This window comes from Phaethon aethereus, assembly GCF_964289735.1.
Source record: "Phaethon aethereus genome assembly, chromosome: 26".
NCBI classification, from domain to species: Eukaryota; Metazoa; Chordata; class Aves; order Phaethontiformes; family Phaethontidae; genus Phaethon; species Phaethon aethereus.
The window spans coordinates 3,857,319-3,881,037 of NC_138602.1; the positions used below are offsets into that span (position 1 = coordinate 3,857,319).

The 23,719-nt window shown below is 42.9% G+C and overlaps 3 protein-coding genes across 4 annotated transcripts; 1 reads left to right on the top strand and 2 right to left on the bottom strand.

The window, feature by feature from the left end:
* Positions 1-1,011: 1,011 nt before the first annotated feature.
* On the bottom strand, positions 1,012-4,645 carry CALR3 (calreticulin 3; the record flags this gene model as incomplete). The annotated part of the gene is made up of 9 exons (XM_082010904.1): positions 1,012-1,179; positions 1,272-1,364; positions 2,027-2,170; positions 2,261-2,374; positions 2,494-2,703; positions 3,143-3,237; positions 3,911-4,114; positions 4,266-4,367; positions 4,510-4,645. 9 exons carry the CDS (start codon positions 4,643-4,645, stop codon positions 1,012-1,014), a joined length of 1,266 nt encoding a protein of 421 aa, XP_081867030.1.
* Positions 4,646-4,938: 293 nt separating this feature from the next.
* Positions 4,939-9,871, top strand: LOC309413712 (uncharacterized protein C19orf44; the record flags this gene model as incomplete). Its single annotated transcript, XM_082010911.1, has 8 exons — positions 4,939-5,085; positions 5,360-6,001; positions 6,260-6,614; positions 7,198-7,274; positions 7,638-8,109; positions 8,957-9,052; positions 9,182-9,348; positions 9,785-9,871. The coding sequence occupies 8 exons, from the start codon at positions 4,939-4,941 to the stop codon at positions 9,869-9,871; spliced, it is 2,043 nt and encodes a 680-aa protein (XP_081867037.1).
* Positions 9,872-11,497: 1,626 nt separating this feature from the next.
* CHERP (calcium homeostasis endoplasmic reticulum protein) lies at positions 11,498-23,231 on the bottom strand (the record flags this gene model as incomplete). Of its 2 annotated transcripts, none has more annotated exons than XM_082010795.1 (18): positions 11,498-11,535; positions 12,328-12,513; positions 13,058-13,152; positions 13,643-13,759; positions 13,892-14,041; positions 14,343-14,429; positions 14,719-14,852; positions 15,690-15,928; positions 17,883-18,279; positions 18,679-18,857; positions 19,185-19,422; positions 19,989-20,078; positions 20,430-20,541; positions 20,898-21,049; positions 21,279-21,416; positions 22,184-22,365; positions 22,929-23,102; positions 23,207-23,231. In XM_082010795.1, the coding sequence occupies 18 exons, from the start codon at positions 23,229-23,231 to the stop codon at positions 11,498-11,500; spliced, it is 2,733 nt and encodes a 910-aa protein (XP_081866921.1). The 2 variants fall into 2 exon arrangements, with proteins under 2 accessions (XP_081866921.1, XP_081866922.1); XM_082010796.1 differs by lacking the exon at positions 11,498-11,535 and adding an exon at positions 11,706-11,901 and having other exon boundaries at positions 12,324-12,513.
* Positions 23,232-23,719: the final 488 nt, after the last annotated feature.

Below are 23,719 nucleotides of genomic sequence, written 5' to 3' on the forward strand. Positions count from 1 at the left end.
CCCTATCTCCTTACCACACACAACTCTGCTCAGCCAGCACTGGGGTAGCCCAGAGGTAAATGCAAAATCATCAGCTCTGGAAGTCTGGCTTCAGTTTTTGCTAAATTTATAGCATAGCTCTTGGGGGGGGGGGGGGGGCGGAGGGTGAAATGCAGAAGAGCAGAAGGACCTGAGAGGGGTGAAGGAAGTGACTGAACAAGTTATAAGAGTGAGTTACAAGAGAGGTCAGACAGAAAAACAGGCACATCGTTCACTGTTTCCTCCCCCCACCATTACAGAAAAAGAAAACATAAGATGGCTTGTACTCATATTATATTTGTGAACGGGAAAAAACCCGTCTGTACACATTTAAATTTCTAAGAACAGATCCGTGCATGGACAGACTACTGTCAGTCAAGTCCCACACTGCGACAGGGAGCTAGAACGTTCCATCAGCAGATGAGCAATGGCAGAAAAGCCCAGCACAGCTACGGTGTGCTCACAGCAGCTATACAGCTGCAGTAATCCGTGAAACTCTGACAGGTGCACAATTACTACAGAAGCTTAGCAAAGCTTATCTCCTCCTTAGCTTGAAGTATGTTGTGAAACACACTTCACACATTTGACATGCTGAACCCTTTAATGAAATATCATAAAAAGCTTATGATATTTCCTTAACAAAAATGAGCATGAATTTTACATTTAATATTAAAGCATGAGAGTCTAAAACAGTTCCAAAACCTAGTGTTTTATTACAGGTGTTTTAAATACATTTTAGCAGTGTTAAGATACAATTAATAAAACAATTAACTTTCTCTATAGTGAATTGAACTATGTTATGGTATTTTTATTACAAATAACTGAAACTGGTCACAAAATTTAATGCTGAATTTTTAAAACATACCCTGCTTTAGCACAACTCTATTGCTGAAGAGTTCTACAAGCTGTTAACAACACACCAAAATCCTTAAGGGAAAAAAATCCCTAAGCAATTTAAGTGGAAAAAAAAAGTGATCTTCTTTCAAAAAACAATTAAAGCTCTTCCTTCTCAACAGTGTTCCTCACCACTCTATCCTTTCCAGATACTTTTTTTCTCTCTAGCCTTTTCTTAAACCGCTGCTCAAAGTATTTTTCTTCTGTAGCCCTTTCTCTCTCTTGCTCTTCCTCAGTCTGCTTTACATTCATTTCCTTTTCAGGACCCTAAAATTAAGATTTCATTTTTATGCACCAATAGGTTCTTGATCAGATTAGACAGAATAAAGAACCAAAGTCTGTAATAAAGAACATATTACCTTTGTTTCTCCCCATGTTTCATCTCCAAAGTCTTCTGCATAAACCTCATCATCTGTTATCAAGAAGTTGTCAAAAATTGTGCCAGCTCGCACCTTTGAAGGAATAGGGAGAAAAAACGAGGATGCCTCTTTAAGAGTTTTCATCTCTCTCTTTTTTTTCTTTTAACAATACGTTTGTATCGTATATTCAGTATAGACTAATCATGTTAAGAACCCCGTGGATTTTTGCAGAATTTCACAAAGAATTCTCTCTTTTTGGACAACTGTTTTCAAGAACCTAAAGAACTTGTTTTAACAAGTTTTTTTTTTAAAGGCATTTCACTGCTCTTTAAGAAGTTTTAAGTCTCATCACTGCCTTGTCACAAAACCTGAGATAGAGCAAGATGTCAAGAGGCACCCCAGAGGGCAGTTTTCTCCTCATTAATCTTTGGGTAAGTCAGGAGTAACTGAGCTGCTTGAAGCCTCAGTTACATACCTCAAGTCAGGTGAAATAAGTCATACTTTACACCACTTAAACAAATTAGTTCAGGCCCCTCACTTACCTGTAGATGGTTATCATCCAAACAGTAACTACAACAGAAGGTCACTGCATCTTACAGATTTTTCAATTTTGTACATGTATTTACATAAAAGGAAGTTAAAGACATCAGTCCCGAAGATCCCAAACCAATATGATGTTCATATGCAAAGAGTAAACAGGTTGCTATATACTCAGTGAGAGAGAAGTTCTTCATTTTCCAGTAAAAACATCTCACCTGCCAGATATCTAGTCCAATGACGCTAATATTTTCATAGCTGTAGATACTGAAGTCTGGTGAGTAATTTGGATTGTCAATCTGTGGATGAGGCCAAACTCCTCTATAATTTGGGTTATCGATCTGCCTTGGTTTCCATTCCCCCTAGGATAAACCACATGTTCTGAATACAGCCAGGCAAAGAAAAGTTGCTTCAAGTTTTATCTATAGCTATAATTATGAGATTATTTATACTCTGTATAGAGGGTTCTTGACCACAGGATAATGCCATTCTCCATTCACAGTGTCATCCCAATCTTCAGGTTTCTCAGCACTAGTGTCCATAATGTATTCAGGTTCATCCCAATCCTTTAGAAAGACACAGGAATATTAAGCAAGCAAAACTTGTGCACAGTTCAACTATATCGAACGTGTATTTGGTAGGAATTGAAAAAACCCAAACATGCAGATTAAGGAGAGCCAGCTACCTCAGGTTTGATGTCATTTGGATCATCAATTTGGATTCGGTCATCCCAGTCAGTGGGTTTCCTCACTGCTGGATCATTAATCTTCCTCGGTGGCAAAAATTCTAAATCATCTTCTAAGTTGCCAGATTCAACCATTTTGTTATCAATTTTTACTTCATAAGTCTGATCTGGCCTTATAATCAAAGTATATAGATGTGTATATCCATCAACCTGGGTTTTAAAGAAAGCAAGTAAATTTTCTAAGCGCCTTTAATATAGCTGTTAGGAACTGCCTCACACCAGAATTATAATACTAATTTCTAATGGATTTTTTCATAAGCAGTAGTAAGAAAAAATAATTCCCAAAGTCTTCTAGAGAGGGAAAACAAATTTAATGTCATTTTCCACAGGTATTTTCCAGCCCTCACATCTAGGTCTCTCAGCAAAACTGAATGGTTGCAAGAAAACACAGTCCATACCTACATATTGGAAATAGTATCAGATAAAGTAATGATTTCAGTTAATATCAATTATTTATATCCCAAATACTACAGCAAAGGCATATAAAAAGTTTTTTTTTTACATAGGTTAAAAGCAAAAATGTTGAATACCCAATATCCCTATAGCTTGTTGATTTTAAAGTTTATATATCTTTGAAATGTGTAATTACCTTGCATCTGATCAGTTTCTTGATTGGATGGGGTTTATTCTTGTAATTTAAAATAACATGGACTTTCTTGGTCTCAGATCCACAAATATCTGGCCCTACAAAGAGATTATATGCTTTGTATCCTTAACTTCTTTGCAGAAAAATACAGATTGTTTACCTTTTCCTTCTAACACTACTAGACATCTCTCTCATTCCGCATATTTTGATGCGCTCCTTTCCATTTTTAATGGATGGTGTGGCTTCTTCTCAAAGTCTCTAAATCTACCTTCAAATTAGATTTTGTGTAGTTTAGTTCTGTTGCAGAACTAGACCCAGAAAACTAACACAGAAAACAAAAATCCAGGCAAAATAAAATTTATCTATGGCACAAGCTGAATAACTATATAATTATATTAGATACATAATGACAAATTTCACTTTGACATACAATTGTACAAGTGACACTAAATCACTGGAAACTACATACAAGTAGTTGTTTCAGTTAAAGGTCTTAGGATAAAAGTAGTTGTTCAGGAGGATTTTTTTTTATGCTCACTAATAATTTTCAGTTATGTCTTTCAAATCAGCTCACAATGTTTGCATAAATATGTATTTTGTTATTACATATTTAGAGATCTCTCAAGCATGGAAGAGCCAACTCATTACAGTCTCAACATCCTTATTTTTTTCAGACAGCCTTCCTTTATGCTTTTCAACCATTTCCACAACCGTCTTTGAAGACTTGTACAACAGCAGTGGCAGTATTTTAGTAATGAAGAAATAACTCACCAAACATGATGTAATAATGTGAATCTCCACTTAGGTTCTTCTGGTCCAAGTTTGAGGAAAAAATCTTAACATATCCCCCACCGCAATCTATCTTCTGCTCATGTTTCACAGTATACTGAATGACCAGAGTCTTCCCTTTGTTACTAAATGGTTTAAATCGTGAGGAGATAGCGTAAAATTTAGAATTTTCACTAGTTTGTAGACCTGCAAAGATATTAGTAGAATAGTCAAACTTACATTTTTCTCCATTTGCAAAGAAAAAATACTTTTATAGTCACACATGGCACGTCCATAAAGGCAAATCTTCAACTCTCGAGATGGTTCCCATCGCATGTTTTTAATGAAATCCACATACCTTTATCTCGCACTGGATCGCCATAAAACTTGCCTGCAGTGAGTTTAAACTTCCCAAGGTCTGCCTTGGACTCAGAATTCATCCACCTCTTCTGCCAGTTGCCTGTCGCGCAAGGCCAGCACCAGCAACATCACAAGAGCGGGGTCAGTAAGCACGGTACAGTGAGGGGGGGCTCCCTGCCCACCGGCTCACACACAGCCGTTACCGGCTGCTTGCCCCCTCCACCCCCTTGCCCTCACCCAACCTCCGTCCAGAAACTGCTCCTGGAAATACACCGTGGCCCAGGCAGAGCCCAGCGCGGCTCCGAGGAGCAGGGCCAGCCTCAGCGCGACGACAGCCGGGGCTCGCTCACCGCGCCCTCCCGGCCCAGCCGCTGCCATGGCCGCCACCGCCCTCACACGGCAACGACCTCGCGCCCCCAACCAACATCGGCCCGCGGCCTCGCGCCTTCGTGCCCCGCCCTTTCCATAGCGGGCTCTGATTGGCTGCTCTTTCCCAATCTATTATGATACGGGATCAGATTGGCTTAGCGCCCTCGAGGGAGGAGCGGGCTGCCATGTGCGCACGCAACGAGATGCATACTGGGGCTTGTAGTCTGCACTCTCACGAGCCGGCGGCAGTATGCCTTCTTGGGATTGGCTGGTTACGTCCAAGGAGCCAATGAGGGGGCGGCATGTTGGGGAGTCACGGTCTCCGGGATACGGCGCGGCGCCGACCGCTCTGGCCCTGGCCTAGGGGAGCCGTGCCGCTGCCTCAGAGCGTTCCGTCCCGGATGGCTGCGATCGCTCGAGCGCAGAGGGCGCCCGCGGGCGGAGGGCAGGTGAGGCGGCAGCTTTCGTCCCGGCCGCCGCCCTGCCTCAGCGCCAGCCGCGCTCGCTCTGTACCTGGGCAACGGCGGGCCCCGGGCCGGTGTTTCAGCCGCATGTGGGGAGGGCCCACACTGGGGAGTGGGAGGAGGTGGCCCGGCACAGGCTGGGACGAGGGCAGAGCTATGGAGAGCGGGAGTGTCTGCCCAGTCCGGGGAGCTGAGGGCTGAACCGGGCCGCCTGCATCCACCTCTGAGGGTTCTTCATGTTGTATCCTCTTATCGGCAGGGTCACAGCGATGGTCCCTGTAGGGGAACCATCACAGCTGGCCTCAGCGTCCTTCCTCGCTCCTGTAGTGACCTCTCTGTGGTTGACACAGAGTTGGAGAAAACTGGAAGAGCTCCGTTCTGCCACAGCAGATTCCTAAAGGTGCGTAACGAAAACGTACGTGGAAGCCAGTGGTGCCGAACATCGGGAAGCACTGTGCAAACGGTGAACAGTCACGTAGCAAAGAGCACTTCGGGTAGTGCTTCCCACGCGCGGTCAAGCTCAGCTCTGAGGAAAGTGGCACAACTAGAAAGCAAAATCATGAATCGAAAAAAGCAGATGGAATTGCAAAACACTGACTTGGGCCAGAAGCCTTTGGATGAAGAGTCCTTCTCATCTGCTTCCAGTCATGAACACAGTGCAAGGGGCAAGAAATATCTGAAGAATTATGCTACCGCCAGTGGAAACATAACCCTCAGTAATGCCAGTTCTAAGGAAGAGGAAGGCATCCAAAGCCCTCAAAAGAATGTTCTGGTTACACAGCACCTTGGTTTGGATAGTGATGAAGAGGAAATGAGAGAATTGATGGAGAGCGCTTTGGAGTTTTCCAGTGGAAACAAGAATCGGAGGGTTGTTGCAAGCAACTCTAAATGGGGTGGAAAGGTAAATACAGACTTCACTGGATTATGTGTTTTTATTTACACTTTTATGAAGCTGTTTTAAATTGGTAGGTCACTTTTTATTTAGATAACACCAGAAACTAAATTGTAATTTTGCATTTGTGGCTTGCTCATGATATGATTTAACTTCAATTCACATTTTAAAGTTACTGGGTTTTACCGTTATAATTTGTTCCTTTTTAGTGATCTACACATAATAAATGAATTAACACATAAATCTCTTTTTCATGTTCTTCAAAAGACTAAGACTCCAGTTTCATCCGGAATCCCTTCTCCATCTCATAAGGAAATTTCACTGACAGAGGTGTCTAAAACATCTTTTCACAGCAAAGACTCAGGGAAAAATGTTTTTGGTAGAGTTAATTCACCAACACCTTCACCAGCCAGCAGAAACCTGTCAGTACGAGAAGATACGAGACCTCAGTCACTGTCTTCTTCCATGAAAGACAACACTGTAAAGATTACTCTGCCTAGAACAGGCACCCCTATGCAAAGCCAAATATCACTTGAAAGTGACAGAAGTGAAATAAAATCACTAGATGAATTGTTTTCAAAAGCAGCTGATGCAGAAGATTCAACTAGCAGCAGCTCAAATGGTGAGTGTTCTAAAATACCGCTTCGGTAGGCTTAGCATGAATTGTACTAATACCTACTGATAAATTTACTAATAAACATGGGAAAACATTCACTTTGAAAGGATTTAGTAGAGTAATTTTACATAAACCAAGGCTTTATCAAAGGAGTTATGTTGGTCTGTTTCTTTTTTCTACTGTTATGTATTTGTATTTTTCTTGGCTTTTGATTTAATGGGTTCAGTTTAATGATGCTTCCCAGGGTGACACTTAATTATGACATCAAAACAATTACAACATTTAGAATAGTTTTCATATATCGGTGGGACAATGTACTAATGGATCTGAGCAAGAGCAAGCGTCAATGAGGGGCAGCAAGAATCTCTTGAACTTGGGTTAGCAGATCCACCGACAGGCAAAGGAGGAAGCTTTAGAAAGAGCTGCTGCTAAGTTAAAGGTTTAGAGTGATGACGGCAATTACTTTTTAGTATTACACTTTAAACTAGGAATGTAGTACTGATTTATTTTTCCCCACTTTTCTCATTTAAGGGAAAGTGTACTGTAATTTTCATGCAAATTCTCATGACGATATGTCATTTGATTGCAGACTTCAGACTGAATATCCTGAGCCTTGATGATTTGGCCCCAGATATCACCAGTGAGGCAGCAGAATTAAACCAGAAAGTAAGTAGAAATTCCCTACTAGCACATATTGCCATTCTGCCTTTGTTTGGTGGAGAGTCGATATTCTAAAATAACTACTTCTATTCTGCTTGTACGTTAACTGCAGTGGGCATGTCTCACTAGCTGTAAGGGATAGATCAGGATTTTAGTCTACTGAAACCTGACCAAATTCTCTTTTTAGTGTCTGCATTTCCTTACTAGATGTAACAGCACTGCACAGTTTGAAGAGCAACATTTTTATTTCTTAATAAAGCAGTAGCTAACTCTCAGTGATATGCAGCAGAATAGATGAAGAATAATGGAGGCATATCCTAGGTTCTATTTTGTTGATTCTTCCTAACATACAGCTGTTTTGTTTTACAGGGCACAGACATTCAAATTGCTCAAGAATCAAACAGAAATCCAAAAAAAGATACATTCCTGGTGGAAAAAGACCAAATGTCTCTTAAAACGACAAGTGTAGTAACTAGTGTGAATGATGCATCTGAAGGGGATATTGAAAAAACCGTGACTGAAGCTGAAATCTCTGAGCATTTAAGTGGATTTTCGGCAGATTTTCCTAGACACAAACTGGATTACCTTGATCATGATGAGAGAACTGTTACTTCAGAATATTCTGAAGACTTTGAAAGGTCCCTGTCTACAACAGACAGGGAATCTGTATCAAAAATGTCAGAGGAACATTCTAAGAGCTGCATGTATTCTGGAAAACACCCATCCTCGGCATCATCACCATTATTTACCGGAGGGCGGCATGGCCAGGTACACAGAGTAACTGTCAAAGAAACTGCGGTTCAGACAGTGGATTTTCCATTCACCTATTGCTGGTCGAAGAGTAAGTTCATGAGATATTGCCCTATTCAGGCAATTTTTATATTTTATATGCTAGCCTAGTCAGCATTGATAGAGTTCTTTGTTTCAGTTCTAGCTTCCCCTAGCTGACATTACATTAAAAACTGTCTAAAGCCCAACACTTTAATCTGCTATCTGTAGAAAAGATTTGGCTTGGACAACAGGATAAAAACTTGGAACTGCTTTTTGCTCAGAAAACCCACCACAGGAACTCTGGATGCATGAGCTAGCATTCGCAACAGCTTGCAATAGCCCCAGTAATATTCTCAAATGGAATTCAACATTTTTATTGTACCTTTACTCTGTTGCAAGCAATACTATTGTATTGTTACTGCATTGATCACCCATCGTAGAGTTCTTTTGTTGCATTGTATTTATTTCTTAGGAAAGCACTATGGCCCCATTTATAAAAGAAGGACAGATGAGACCTTTAACTGTTTCTGAGGGGTAGCTCCTTTCCTACCTCTCCTTACTTAAACGAAGAAAGTGGCAAGAGCCACTTCTTGCCACGCTCAAGGAGGAGAAAATAGAAACTCGGGTGTGCTTGAAAACAGTAGCTTCCTTCAAGTACAAAAGCCTTTATATTTACTCTGTCTAGGGTTAGAAAAGATGCCTTCCTCAATGGCACGTGTTGTGAATGGAAGAGTAAAGGAACTGTGGAGGTCATAGACCTATTTTAGTGTTTTTTTGGCTGACAGAATTCCCTGCTAGGCTCTAAGACGGTTCTGCAGCAGCTGATGTCCCAGGAGACTGCTGAAGATGAACTGAGTTCTGGTGCTAAACCTTTCCACCCTCCAAACCCAGTAATTCTAACTTTATCCCATATGCAGCAAACACCTCTGCGGTACTGGACCCACCTGTAGGAAACAGCTACATTGATCCGGTACCTATTGCCAGTCATGTCGTCAGCATGGATGCAGTAGAAGGTACTGAAAAACACATTTCTTACTATTCTGTTTTACTATATTTTATGCATCTAACCCCTGCTTGGATTGTTGAGCCCTTACTATCTGACTGTAATGTATCACTAAGTATATACTCTCCATTTCTTGCAGCCTTGACAGCATACAGCCCGTCTGTTCTCGTTTTAAATGCCATGTTGAAACAGCACTTGATGTTGACTCAGCAGTTTGTAGAGAACATTCACCACCTTCACGTATCCCTTGTGGAGTCATTAGAGAATGAGAAGTTTCACTACCATACCCTGGAAGAGGCTAAAGAGGTATTTATGATAGACTAGACAGCAGCCTAGACAGAATAAGTGCATATTCCTTTCCAAACACTTCTAGTATTTGCGGCAGGTAGGTTTTCTTTGCCTATTACTCATTAATCAGGCAAAGTTCATATTACCATTGAATAAATTACTTCACAGAAGAATAATACTGTAATGCTTGTGTCCATATTAATAACAAGTCAGGAGTTTATATGGTAAAAAAAGACTAAAGTCTTACTATAGGCCATAGTTTTGAAAGAGTAAGTTTTCTGTTGTAGCATGTAGCTGTCCTCAAACGAGCAAAGGGTCTTCCTAATGCTGCAGCAGTTTCTGGTGCTAGTATAGAAAAGTGCAGGTATCTTGACATGAAGATTTATTACTTATTAAATACCAGAAAGTATTTATCTTCATAACAGAGAAATTTGTGTATTAATTTTTTTTGCAGTACATCAAGAATCACAAATCCCCACCTCTAACACTAGAGCAAGCTCGTGAAGAAATTCAGAAAGCACAGGAGGAAAAACTGCTTTGAGTCTTTGAATTTTAAGTAAAATTTACATTTACAGATCTTGATCTGGAACAAGAAACACTGCCAAACTGCACAGCTAAAGTTATTAACTATGTACTGGAAGGATTTGTACTAACTGCTATGTATCTTATTATACACAATTTATTTTCCTACATCTGAATTTTTGACTAATGTACATGATACAGGGATAGGCAGGCACCTTCAGCCAGACTGTGTCAGTGTTCAGCAAACAAGAAACTAAGAAACACTCCTCTTTGAAGGCAGGGTGGTAAGTCATCACAGTATGCATGTTTGTCACGTAGATTGTGTGATCATGGTAGAAGTGAAAGTCTGTACCACAGCAGATGAGGAATAGGATCGCAGTAAAAAAATACCATGTCCTGTCTTTAATGCCATATTCAAACAGTATTTAAATATAATTAACCTTGTCAAATTACTACACAACCAAACACACGTAAAGTTAAGGTGAACTCAATACAAGGAGGGCTTATAGCCAACGTACTGGAGACTGTTTACTCTGAAATATGAGCGACTATTTTATTTTTATTAAAAAAAAGTGTTTATTGGAAGGCAAAACAATAAAATTCACAAGTTGATAACATACAGCTGTTGTATGCTGATTCACAGACAGTTACAGTTCCACAACTACAGTAGATCTAGAACGAACTGATATTTCACCATATTAACTGAATGGTTTTAAGAGGGTTTCTGCTATACAAACAAATGACTCTGGAAGAGGTTACCACCACGCAGACCTCTGGAGTGGAAGTGCAGTGTAAGGGCCTAACATCTTTAGCTGGTGGTCTCTGGAAACAGTTACAAAAGGTTGATTTTTTTTTTTTTTCTCATATAGATTAAAGGAAGTTTCCAAGAACGTTTCATTGTTAGAAACTTGCAGAGCAGAGAAAATGGATTCTCTTCTATTCAACTAATTAGCTTTTATTAAAGGGTATATACAAAAATATAAAAAGCTTAAAGAATGTCTTCCATTACAAAGCATTGAACATCCCTTAGAGCGCTTGAAAAGCTAGAACAGTTAACCCTCGTGTTCTGACCAGAGTTGTGACTGCAGCAGCTGGTGTGTAGGGGCGTTAAGTTGTGTGGTAGGTTCTAACAAGCTTGCACAGTGCTCATAGGTCACCTGTACTGGAACTAGATGCTTCATTCCCCATTTAGACATTAGGATACACTGCTCAGCATCAGTCTGACTTGATCCCAAGGCAGCACCCCTCCACTTCAAATAGAATTAACCTTTTGAGAGAAATAAACATACATTATGGAACTAGAGAACACATAACCATATTAGATCACGTCTGTATTCCACAGGAATGAATGAATCGCAATCCTGCACCAGGGAGAGCTTGGCTGGGGTTTAATTCTAGTAAAAAATGGGTAACTAATTAAAAAATTTTGCAAAATAAATGGAAATTCTTAAACTTGCTAGACATGTCATAGTTACAACTGGCCTTTTTTAAACACTAAACGACAAGTGTTGAAGTACATGTCATAGCTTTCCATTTTTCACCATAGTTTTAAATAATTCATTTGTCACTTCCTCCAGACTTTAATCCGGATTTATAGAAGTTTAATGTTTTGTAGAAGATGCAAGACATCTTTCTTCAGAGAGTCTTATTCGGGTGGTGGAGGGTCTGGCGTTTCACGCTTCACTGAAACAATAGGGAAAAGAGTTCTTACACATTCTGCAGTTACCTAAGCTGCTGGAAATGTTTCATGGAATGAGGGCTCTAGTAATAAGGAGTTTTTCCTTTTGGGCTTTATTTAAACCCATTTTATTACACAGATCTACTGCAGCCAGAGGCAGAAGTGACTTTTCGTTCAGCATGCCAAATTTTTCTCCTTTTAGTCACTGCCAAGTGTAGTTGCTCTATGTAACACAGACTCTCTGCAAAAAAAAAAAAATTCTGTCGTTTGGGTAATTGTCTTCATCTCACGAGAAGCACCTCCACTTTTTCTGAACCCTTCCTGCACTACAGTGAGTTTATTACCAGTTCTGGCTTTGGCAGAACACAGCACTAATTGTAGGAAAGTCGGAGTTGGGCCGGGCCAAGCAGTAAACGTGGTCTAACTTCATTCCAACCACAAAGACCTTCCTGCTCCAGCAGCCATCCCTCCTGTGGTTCGGCTCCCTCCACTACCTTTGGGATTGCCCCTATTTTTTGAAGGGTAACATTCAAAGATGTTGGTATTGCAGCCAGGAAGCGACTTCCTCAGAACAGGCTAAATTGATTCATGTTTCAGAAATTACAACACAACACAACTCCTAAAAAGGAAAAGATGCTGGGTAATCAGAGTATGTGTCTACTTACCTGTTTTATTGTATCCCTTACATTAGAAAGAATTAAGAGTTGCTAGTCTTTTGATTTGGGTTTACAGTAAATAGGTCAAAATCGCTACCAAGTCTGCACAGTTTTTGAAATTACATAGAAACATTCACTTACATTCATCTCTGGCCTTCATGCGTGCGATAAATGAGTAACTTTTATTTCTTCGGTAGTTTTCATAAGGGTCATCTAATGCAACCCCCACTCCTTTATATTGATCCCATTTGTCTCGGATATCTCCTCCTTTAATTGGATCCTGAATTCCTTGTTCCTTGGCTCCCAATCCACCAGATCCACTCCATCCTGCAGAAAGGATGCAGCATTGTAATCCTATAACTATTTTTTTTATTACTAGAATTCTGAGGACAAACATAGACATTTTTGAAACATCTGAAGAAATCATCAATTTGATATAACACGGTGGTAAGAGACAGCCTGAAACAACGTAGGAACTGTCCCATTTATTTCAAAAGCATTAATATGCAGAAATTCTGGGAGCTGATGAACATCAACTCTAGCCCTAAAACCCTTTAAAGGGCAAGGGGAAAGACAGCACAAGCCCAATCTGTCCAGTCAAGCCTGCTGATGGACACCACAGGGAGATGAAGTATCTCGGGGAGGTAAGTTCTGTTTAGTGCCAAAGCCATGTCCCTATCTCCCATATCCTTCCCAGAAAGGCAGCTACCACCACTGCCCCGCGTTCTCCATCCTTCTATCTCTGAATGTCCTTACACTGACCTTGGAATACCAAGGGGTAACTGTGAACATGCACTAATTAACTGTATCCAAGAGTAGCGTGCCTGATTTTCTTTCCTGGCTTGTGTAAGATTCCAGAACAGCGTCTTACCCATTTTCACTAGCATTTGATGGCCTTTATTTTCTTCTCCGAGTCTTGATTCTGGTATAGGAGGCCCAGAACTGGAGCCCAAACCAGCAGAAGAACTAAGGGAATACAAAGACCAAATTAAGAACAAGTGATACTGTTCTGACACAAAGCAAGGGTCATTTATATTCTGTTAAACATTAACATCCAATATAATCCCAGCTATTCTACGGAGCTATTATTTTATAAAGCTATTAGATTATGGCGTTATAAAGGTGCCAGAAACACCCTACCTGCTTCTCAGTAAATCAAACACTGCGTTCTTCCTAACACAGAGGGTACTTGGAGGATTCCTCCTGCCTCCTCAGAAGGCATACCAGGCCTTCATAGTTGCACAGTGTTTTGTTATAATATTACTCTGTTGCGGTGGCTTTTTGTTCTCTCTATAAGCACATATAGCATACAAATCATTTCTAAATCTGCTTTCCATCTTCTTTCCTACTATTTGTTGAAATGCTCAACATACCCAGCTTATGAGAAAGGTACCCTTATTGGTACTTTTCCAAACACCCCAGGTAAAAAAAGAGAAATAAACAAACAAAAGCTTACGGAGGAGTGGGGCTACGAGACCGGGACCGGCGCCGCCTTCCTGGCGAATATGATTTCGATCTCGATCGTGACCGTGATCGCGAGCGGCTATGAGAAGAGCGGGACCTGCTCCGGCTTCTGGCAAGGGAGAGCACACGAGATCAGAGGCACAAGTTACCAGAGCCACATCCAGGGCTCCTCATCCAGCCCTGAGGGTTGGGCTTTTTCCACACCCCCTCAGTTCCCGAGATCCAGCCCACTGTACTCTACCTGGACTGAGAGCGCGAATAGGATCGCGATCGAGAGCAAGAGCGAGATCGTGACCTTGAATAGGAGCCAGATGATTTTGAAGATCGTGAATTGGACCGGGAGGATGAGCGACCTCGGCTTTTAGACCGGCTGCGAGACCGAGAAGGCCCACTGCACAGATAAAAGCAGAGAAACCCCAGTGAAATTCCTGGGAGAAGCACAAGAAATGCCAATATACTTCTGATCAAATTCATATTACACACAAGCACTGTATTTCTGCAGACAATCCAGTGAAAACTCAAATGTGGCAAAACCCATTTTCTGCAGATTAGGGAAATTCCGGTGAGTTGAAACTCAGTTATTCCATCAGCATGTTGCTGAACAGACTTTCCCTCTGCATTTAGCCCAAGGCATTCCTAGCACCTTCTAAACGAACAGCATGCATCAGAAGGCAGCAGACAAGATCTCTCACCTATTTCTCTTCTCCTGACCTTTCCTCCGCCTCGCTCTCATTTTAGCTCTGAAGAATTCGTACAGTCCATTCTGCTCCCAGCCTTCACTGCAATAAATCAACCACACATAGAACCGACATCTGTAAAATTCTACTTTGATCAACGGGGACGTTCAGGATTTCCGCTGGATTTTGGAGGGAACAAAGGGCCTGGACAAAAAGGTCTCACAAATCTCAGTGTAAGATCAAACAGCGTGTGCAGTTTAAAATACAAGAGCACTCATTTCAGCATTAGAAGAACCAAGACACAGGCGAAGGAAGAGAGAGGCACTTCGTGGTTTGAGACAGCTTCTTAGGGCATTTTCCTTACCATATCGTTAGCTATACCTACTCTTACCTGTTTCTAGGCCTGTCATGAGATGGTGGACTATAAAATGCCTCAACCGCAGCCAGTAGTCTCTCACTGGGGGGCATTGGGGGTGGAAGACGTATATCTTTAGGATCTAAAGGTTTATACTCATGATCTTCAAGCTGCCGGAAACAAAACAAATTACATTCGTGTCATGTGTCATGGGGTGGCTACCTGAAGAGATAAATATAGATTTAACTGTGTAGGGGCCTCACATTTCACTAGTGGATAAAAAATGGTCAGAAATAAGGATTCTGCAGATGACCCAATGCTTTCTCGTGCTACCATTTTGAGTTCTATGAGAAAAGCCAGCACTACACGTCGCAGCATTAACTGGATCGCCAGGTAGGTAAAATACAGATCTTATCTATCCACCTTTGTGGTAACAGTGGCCAGATGGAAACCTGGCAAAAGCTGGTGTATGCTGAGAGTAACACAAAGTTAGAGAGGGAAGAGATCTATTTGTTCACCTCAAACACAGAATGCATAAACATATATACCCCCGAAGATGCCGATACAAACACATTTCCTGTTCTCTTATCATTCTTTTTTTGTATATATAACATTAGTGTTGCAAAACATCTTTGTCAGAAAGAACTCTCAATACCAAAAACTAGTACAATGGCCACATCAGAACTGCAAGGTCCCTCTGGCCATCTGAAAATCACTGGGGATTTCTATTTTCTAAAAAGCGGGGTAAGCTTTTCAAAAGTAAATTAGTCTTTTGCATGTATGAGCTCAACCAGCTTTCACTGGCACACAACACTTGAAAATGTTACCATTTTCACAACCTTCTCCACCCCGCTCCTGGCTCTTGTATACCCTACAGCAACTTTGGCTAAGGGTTGCTGGATGGAAGGATTTTAAATTGTAAGTGTCCATGTTAAACTGTCCCTAATATTGGCCACAGGATTTTGATCTTTTAATCCCACTCATCAGGGCCCATCGCAAGCACTTACTTTTACAAGTGGAGCCATCAGTCCAGCAGGAAGATCAAAGTAGGGAACATTTGGCACCAGACTAGGATCATCATGGTTCATGTGAGGGGGGCCTTGTCGCCGCATGTGAGGAGGCTGCCCGTTAAATCCATGCGGGGGAGGCCCGAAATCAGGGTGCTGTGGCCCTCCCCAGGGAGGATGCTCGCTGATTCCAGGATGAGGCAATCTGTGACCAGGGTGATGATGAGGAGGTCCAATTTCTGCACAGAGTAGGAGGGTTAAAACATTTTATTTAGCTATGGAGAAAGGAAGGCAATCAAAGAGATGTACTTCAATTAGTGCATTTATCCTAAAACCCAATCTTGGCACCCAGAGCCTTGCAGATCCAGAAAAGCAACAAACTGAAGAACTAGAGGCTGGCTACAGGTCCACATTCATGAATATCTTGCAGTTCATCTCCCTCCCTGGCCACAGCAACCGCTCTGAAGACAACAGGATACTTTAATCCTAAGCCATTGCTTGCTTGGGGACATACTGTGGTCAAAAAGTACCAGAAGAAAGATACGCTCAAGAACAAAAGGTTTCAGAGGCAGCAGGGCAGCTGCTGGTGGGATCTATTTCTGAAGCCTAAATACACAATCATGGCTTAGCATGGACCTGTAATTAGTTCTGTCTCTGTGCCAAATCAACACATATGAAGAAATAAATATGGCAGGAATTAACTCACATGAGTAGGTGACAAGAAAATACTTTGTTTAAAGAGGCGTTTCGAGAAGAGGTAGAGATAATATCCTGTTAAATAGAGAAGTGAATGACATCCATCCGATCACTGATGGACGAACCATTTGCCATGAACGCCAGGATACCCTGCTGAACTCATTGCACTATATAGAGAAAAATGCAAGACTGAAAATCAACATCTTCTGCAGCAGGACCAACTGTTTTTCCATGAAAAGCCATTACAGCCACTGCCCAATCTTCAGCCAGTACTATTTGACTCATCTTCATCAGAACTTGATCATGGTCTATGTTGTCATTGCTCCACCACTGTCCTAATTTTAGCTGTTTTAGTAGATCCCCTCCTCCAACAACTTTACATGAAACAACAGATGTTTTGGATCACACTACAGTGCAAAACAAAGCATCAACTCTGAGCTTAAACCTGAATTCCCCCAGGACAAGACAAGCTGTTCTCCCTACTCACTACCACAACTCTTAAAAAAAACAAACAAACAACAAACCCAAAGAAAAAGGGAAAAAAAAACCAAAACGAACAATCTCTACTGGAGAAGTTAATCACAATTCTAAATATGTGAGCTCTAATTTATTAGTTTTCAATGTTTTTTGGACCTGGGGAATTGAGACTTTTTTAAGCGTAAAATAGCAACTCCTACATAGCAACGTAATTGCCCTTTTAAGTGGCTTGTCATACAGAACCACAGTGATCTTTAGACTTCACATTGATAATGATCATTCCAGAATAATCATAACTCCTGCTTGTGAAATAAAAACTACATCGGGGCAGAACTATACCAGACTTCATGAAGGAGCCTGCAGACAAACCTGAGCCACAAAGGCCGGGCAAGCAGCACACTGACTACACTCTCGGGCCTCCCCGTGTTCCAGCAAGATGGCAAACGAAACAAGAAAGGAGAACTGAAGGTAAGGATCATTTCATCAGACACTACCAAGCCACACAACGTTAAGGCAAATAATTAGCTTTTCAGGAAAAATAAAGAGAAGAAAAGAGGGGCATAGATGAATGTATGCACAAGAACAAATGTTTCCAGCCTGTCTTCCTCTAACTTCCTCCATCTATGGAGGGCACAGCTGAAGAGCCCTCATCTATGGCCTGATGTGCAGCAGATTAAATTTACAAGCAAATGCTGCTTCTCACCTTCGAGCTTACTATTTTTAAAGTGAAATAGTCATAAAAGGGGTGCCTGCAGAGATGCTGACTTGAGTTTTGATTACGATTTCTGGTTATCTGCATCCATCAGGGAAGGAAGACTCAAAAAGCAAGGAAGCCTCCAACTCTGCATGTATTTCCTACTGAGTTGTTAGCAGTAGTTTCCCAAACCCCCAAAACTCAACATTTCTCAGGAAAACCACAACAGTCCACCAAGAATAAGCCATCACCCCAAGGCACTAAATAATTTTGTAATGGCAATCAGCATCGCAACATAAGAAAACCTGGCCTGGTACACACTTTACCTTGAGGAAAATCCCCCTGGGGGTAATCAAAACGATGAGGATAAGGAGGCCTTTCAAAGGGATGGCGAGGTGGAAAATCATCCTGCATGAAGCGAGGTGGAAAGCGGTTGAAATTATGCGGATGCGGGGGCTGGTTGAATTGGGGATGTTGCTGATGTGGAGGAAATGGGCCTCTGAAGTGAGGTGGCCGCTGCATTCGAAATGGAGGTTCCCTTTGACCCCCACCCCATGGAGGTTGTTCATGCTGGTTGTTCCACGGTGCTTCAAACTGGTTGTTCCAAGAAGGATCGGGCTGGTTGTTCCAAGGTGTCTCTCGCTGATTGTTCCAGCCTTGATCTCTCTGTTCATTCCACATTCCTTCATGGTTGTTATTCCACGGGGGACAATGAGGCGGTCCCTAGTGGTGAAGTTAAGAAACCTGGTCATTAAGCTACAAAACCAAAGAACACAATGAAAATCTACTTCTTAAGTAGATACAGCCTGTAGGCAACACACACAAGTGCAAGAACTTTCTGAATACAAGGTCTGAACAACTGCAGCATCAGAGAAAAGACCAAACTATTACTGAACCAAGCAGCTCTGTACTCAAGATAGTAATTCTTGTTCTGCTGGTTAACAGAGAAAGTGTGAAAGTCGATGAACTGAAATATAATTTATACTTTGCCTTTAATTGGGCTCAGAATGAGACAGCTTGGCATTTGAATCTGGATTTATACCTTTCACAGCTTTTCACCACACTTCCACAACCAAGACGGTTATTCTGAACCCCCACCTCCCTCTACATCTTGTTTCTTACCTGTTGTTGACCCCATGGTGCAACAGGGTGAGGCTGGTCAAACCAGGGTGGTTTATTTGGAGGCATCTGATCATGAGACCCAGGACCACGTGGTCCACCAGAGGCAGGATCCTGCACTCCAGACCCTGTTGTGTCATACTCTGTAGAACCAGCCAGAGGCAGCTGAGATTTACCATCATCTGAAACAAGGTGGAGACTACTATAAGCATTCAGGTCACATGTAGTTAATAAAACACCAGCACACCTACAACTGGCTCCATCTGAGTTTTGTTGGATAGAGCGAGGGTTTCTGATCCATTTAACATTTGTCAGTCTGGTTCTTTTTAATATTCAAGCATCAGACTGCACCAGCTGCAAGCCTCCAAACAGTTTCAGGCTTTTGCGTGAACCAAATCAGCATAGTACAGTAGCTCACTACTAAAAAAGGAGGGGGGGAAAAAAAAAAAAATCTCACAATGTCTTGCCACCCATTGATTTCTGCACAGGCCCCCAGAACAGGTGAGTACCTGCTTGTGTAACTGGAGCAGATGGTGGAGCCGAGGCTGGTGCTGCTGTGGGGGCTTGAGGTGGGGGTGTTGATTTCACCTCATTCTCTAGTGGTGGTATTTGTATTTGTTGCTGCTGCTGCTGCTGCGTTAAACTGTTTACAAACTCTTCATGTTGAGTTTTCAGGTTCTGGATCTGCTGTTGGAAGGCTACTTGTACAGGCTGTACTACCGTTGCGTATTCAGTGATCAAATTTGCCTGACAACATGAGATAAATTAAGAACAAGTTAACACTGTATCTAAACCAGTTATCCCACCCAGGATATTCAGAATCTCCTGTATTGCTCTCCACCCCCTCCCAAGAAATGCATGAGAATGCAGGACATCCTGCTGCAGAAGAACCCAGCCATGCTGTGAAGGTCTGCAAAGATTTCCATCCAAAATATTCTCTGCAGGCTAGAATCCACCGTCTATATTAATGCCTGGCTTTCAAATACAGCCAAAATTAACAGCGTTCATTATTAGTGCTAAAAATTAATAGTAAAAATGAAATAAAGAGAAAAAATGAAATAAAGAGAACACAAATATGTCAAATATGTACATGAGACTAGTAGTTACAAATGCAAATAGACTTTCCGGGATCGTATCAGCAGCCAGATTATAACAACGAGTTTATGTTTTACATTATTTTCGTAATCCCTTGGAAACAACTTGGGGGCAGGGGGAATTAATATTTACTGTTCAAAAAAGGAAAACATTTCCTAAATTTGTTTTTAAAATATTTATATAAATAAGAAAACTGTTGCTTTTCTTTTGTGGCTAACCTGGTACTGGCCAAGTCCAAGAGCCGGGCTCTGTAACTGCTGAATAATTGACTCATCAAAGTACCCATTTTTCTCCCATAGTTGAAGAAGCTGCACAAATTCAAGAGTGAAACGTTTTTAGAATTGACGAACACCAAAAGAAAAATTGAGGCACAGCATTTTTATGTCTCTAGCTTTGTCAAAAGACCTAGGATTTTAGCACTTGTCTTTGAACCCCCAAAGACACAGATGCATTCGTTGTGACGATAACTTTTAAATAAAGCCTAGGTACTTTTAAGTTCTAGTTTAAACATGAATTAGAGCACATCCTGTACTAGACTTTATGAAGACAATCACACTAGAAAAATCTCAGTGGTCCTCTTCCACCCTCATAGTTGTGAATTTGCCTAGCACTAACCCAACAAAGCAAAGCACGCAGTTAAACCAAAAGCAGATACTCACTCTGGCAATTTTCTGTTGCTTATCCTCCTCCACTGCTAGGAAACTGGTACAATAAATAGGCACAACCACCTTCTGTAAAGCAGCCAGAAGATCTCGTGCTTGCTTCCGCTGGCTTCAAAAAAGGGACGGGAAGAGAAGAGTTACTGCCTTTAACACTAAGAGCATTGTAATACTCAATTCATCCCAGTTTCTGCTATACTAAAAATAGTGGATTCATAAAATAGTGTTCCATCTTTTACATTTTTACCATAAAGTCTTGTCTGAAGGAAATACACAAAAATGGTAAAAGCTGAATTTGGTTATTAAAGCACTTTGTGCCAGCTATGGACATCTTAAGACAGCTGTTCAGAATAATGAAAACACATTAAAAATAAAAAGTGACTAGTCAAGCTAACAATGTACCTAGCGGAGAGAGAATTCACCAAATCAATCAAAATATCAAACTGAGAACCACAATTTAATTCTTACCAGTGATGCAATACATCATTGATTAAGTAGATTAGATGTAACCGAAGCTCAAAGTGAGCTCCTTCTGCCGTTATACGATTCCGCAGGTGCCCAGCCATCAGCTCGCAGTGTGCAGGAGATTTTGCATTACTAAACATCCAGTTCTTGCCAGCCTTAGGAAAGCAAATTTAAGTTATTTTAAAGTTAGTCTCCTGCACTCACATGATATGGATTTCATAGAACTCTGAAACAACTGCAAGAAAGGAAGCTTTCAAGTAACAGCTCTCATTTAAAATACCATAGAACAAAACAATAAAGCTGCTGCTTACAGAGAGTCTCCAAATTCAAATTATACTGAACCCACAACACCACCAAATAACTGTTCAGCTTTAGATCACTTACTGAGATTGCATCTTTCGTACAAGTGTCAATTATTGGCTGCAACAAGTTGTCAAATTCATTCATATCTAACTGGGTTTCCTCCAAAACTTTCTGCATTTGTTGCTCAATTGCAAGGGCTACTGCTGATGTGACTTGTTCCTGAAAAAAGAGAAGAAAAAAAAAAAACACAGTAAAGAAGAATTATATTATATCCAGCGTTCTTCTGAAGAACTAAGCTGCTGTATCCCCATCCTTTTAACCGTAAATAGCTGTCTCAAAGACCAAGACCTTTTACAAGCAATGTGACCACATATAAAAGTTTCAGTTATTTGTTTTTGAGAAAAAAAGACTCTTCTCATTTTTCTGGAAAAGTCTGGTTCATTTCCACCTCTAAAATCTCCCCATCATAAAAAACTGCAGGAAGCTCCTAAATGAACAGGACATAATCTAGGCATACTGCCTTTCTCCAGGAACTCTTCAGTTCAGTTCCCAGTAGCTTTAACAGCAAAACATCATATGCAAAACCCAACTAGTTGAAAGCACGCAGTTCCCTTCCACCGCTAATCAGAATCCACCTTAGAATCCTACAAGCTGGAATGTCTTCCAGTTCCCAGCAACCTGCAGCACCACCCAAAGATTAAAGCGGTGACAACTTATTCCACTCTGCAAACCAACAAAGTTTTTCATACAGTAAATAAACCGTTTTAATCAAAGATAATCTTGCTAGCACATCAGATAAATCTGTTCTAAGGAGATGACAGCAGTTACACAGAACAAAAATAAGCAAAATAATACCCCCTCCCCTCCCCAACACGCGATGCCTCCACCGCTAGTCAGAAGGAAGCCTTCCTCTCCCCCTTCACTCCTAATTTTTCCAGTCACTGGCAGTCTAGGATAAACCAGGTGAGTGCTGATGTTAAACTAACCTGTCTCATAGCAAGGAGATGCTGCTCCTGCTGCTGCAGGTTCCACTGACTCTGCTGGATAAGTTCCTCAACGGAAGGAGTGCCCTGAGGAGCTGGGATTGGCGCAGCCGGTGGGAGAGATGGTTGTGGCAGTGGCTGGATCTGTGCAGTAGCCTCAATATCTTGACTTTGCTTGCACAACACTATCAGACAAAGTAAACTTTTAAAGTAAGCCTCAAAGAAATCTGCTACTACCAGCCCACGTATGAAAACTCTGGTGGTTCCAAAACAGACCCTCACTCTCTGTATAACTGCTTAACACAAAAATGAAAGTCGTGCAGGCAAGGGCGGATGGTGCAAAAGAGGAGTGTCAGCAACTCTCTGCACACTTGAGAGGAATGACTCCAACGCAAGACCAGCCCCCGGAGCTGCTGCGCTGGACCACCCTTGAGGGCCCTCCAGGTGTTGAGCTCAGTCTCACCGCGCTGCCCGCACCTGCGGTGCAGCCCAGCCTACCTCCAAACCCACCAACGCGGGGGGGGGCGTGAAGAGCCGCGGGCAGGGCCCAGCCAACTACCTGGAGCTCAGAGGGCTGGAAGAGGCTGCAAACCAGTCCTGGCGGGTCAGAGCGAGGCCAGGAGGGAGAAAAGTGGCTCCGACAGCCGGGGCCGGGAACCAGCGGCCGCGGGGGAGGGGAGCAGCGCCCGCCGCGGCCCTGTGCCGGCCCCGAGCCGCCGGCCCTGCACAAGCCGCGGGCCCCACTCACGCTGCTGCTGCTCCAGGGCCAGCTTGTACTTGTAGTAGCCGTAGAAGTCGCCCCCGAAGAGGAAGGAGAATTTGGGGTTCTCCTTCTGCTTCTCCATCGTCATCTTCTCGAACTCGGGCCCGTTCCGCGCCACGAACTGCGCCAGCTTGTCGATGACATTCCGCAGCTCCTGGTCTGCGGGGAGGCAGCGCCGTCAGCCCCCGCCGGCCCCGCCGCCGCCGCCCAGCTCCCCCCCGCGTCCTCCCCTCCCTTCCCACCCCCGCCCGGGCCGCGCTCACCGTCAGGCGGCAGCGGCATCTCCATGGCTGCGGGACAACGGGGCGCCGCCACCGCCGCTAGGCCGCACCGGCCGGAAGTGCCGCCAGGCGGCACGCGCAGACGCGCTTTACGGCCCCGTCGCTATGGAGACGGAGCGCGGCGCAAGGCACGTGCGGCCGTTTCTCCCCCCGCCCCGCGCGGAGCGGGTGGGACGAGGCGCCGTGAGGGGAGATCCGGGCCCGGCCACGGCAGGGAGTAGCGACCGCGCTCGGCGGGGTGCAGGGACCGGGCTCGAGTCCAGCGAGGGCCTGCGGGGGAGCAGGGGCTAGCCCCGAGGCCGGGGGTAGGCCCAGGCCCAGGCGCCGGCCCCGGCCCGGCCGTGTGAAGGCTCGCGGGCCAGGCCCTCAGGCCCCTCTCAGGAGCCATCTCGGCCTATAAGTCGTCTTTCCCCAGCGCCGTGCCGCTGGCATAGCCGAAGCTTGCAGGCACATTGCCTTTGCTGGCCTCTGAAGCAGCAGCTGTTTCTGGGCTGC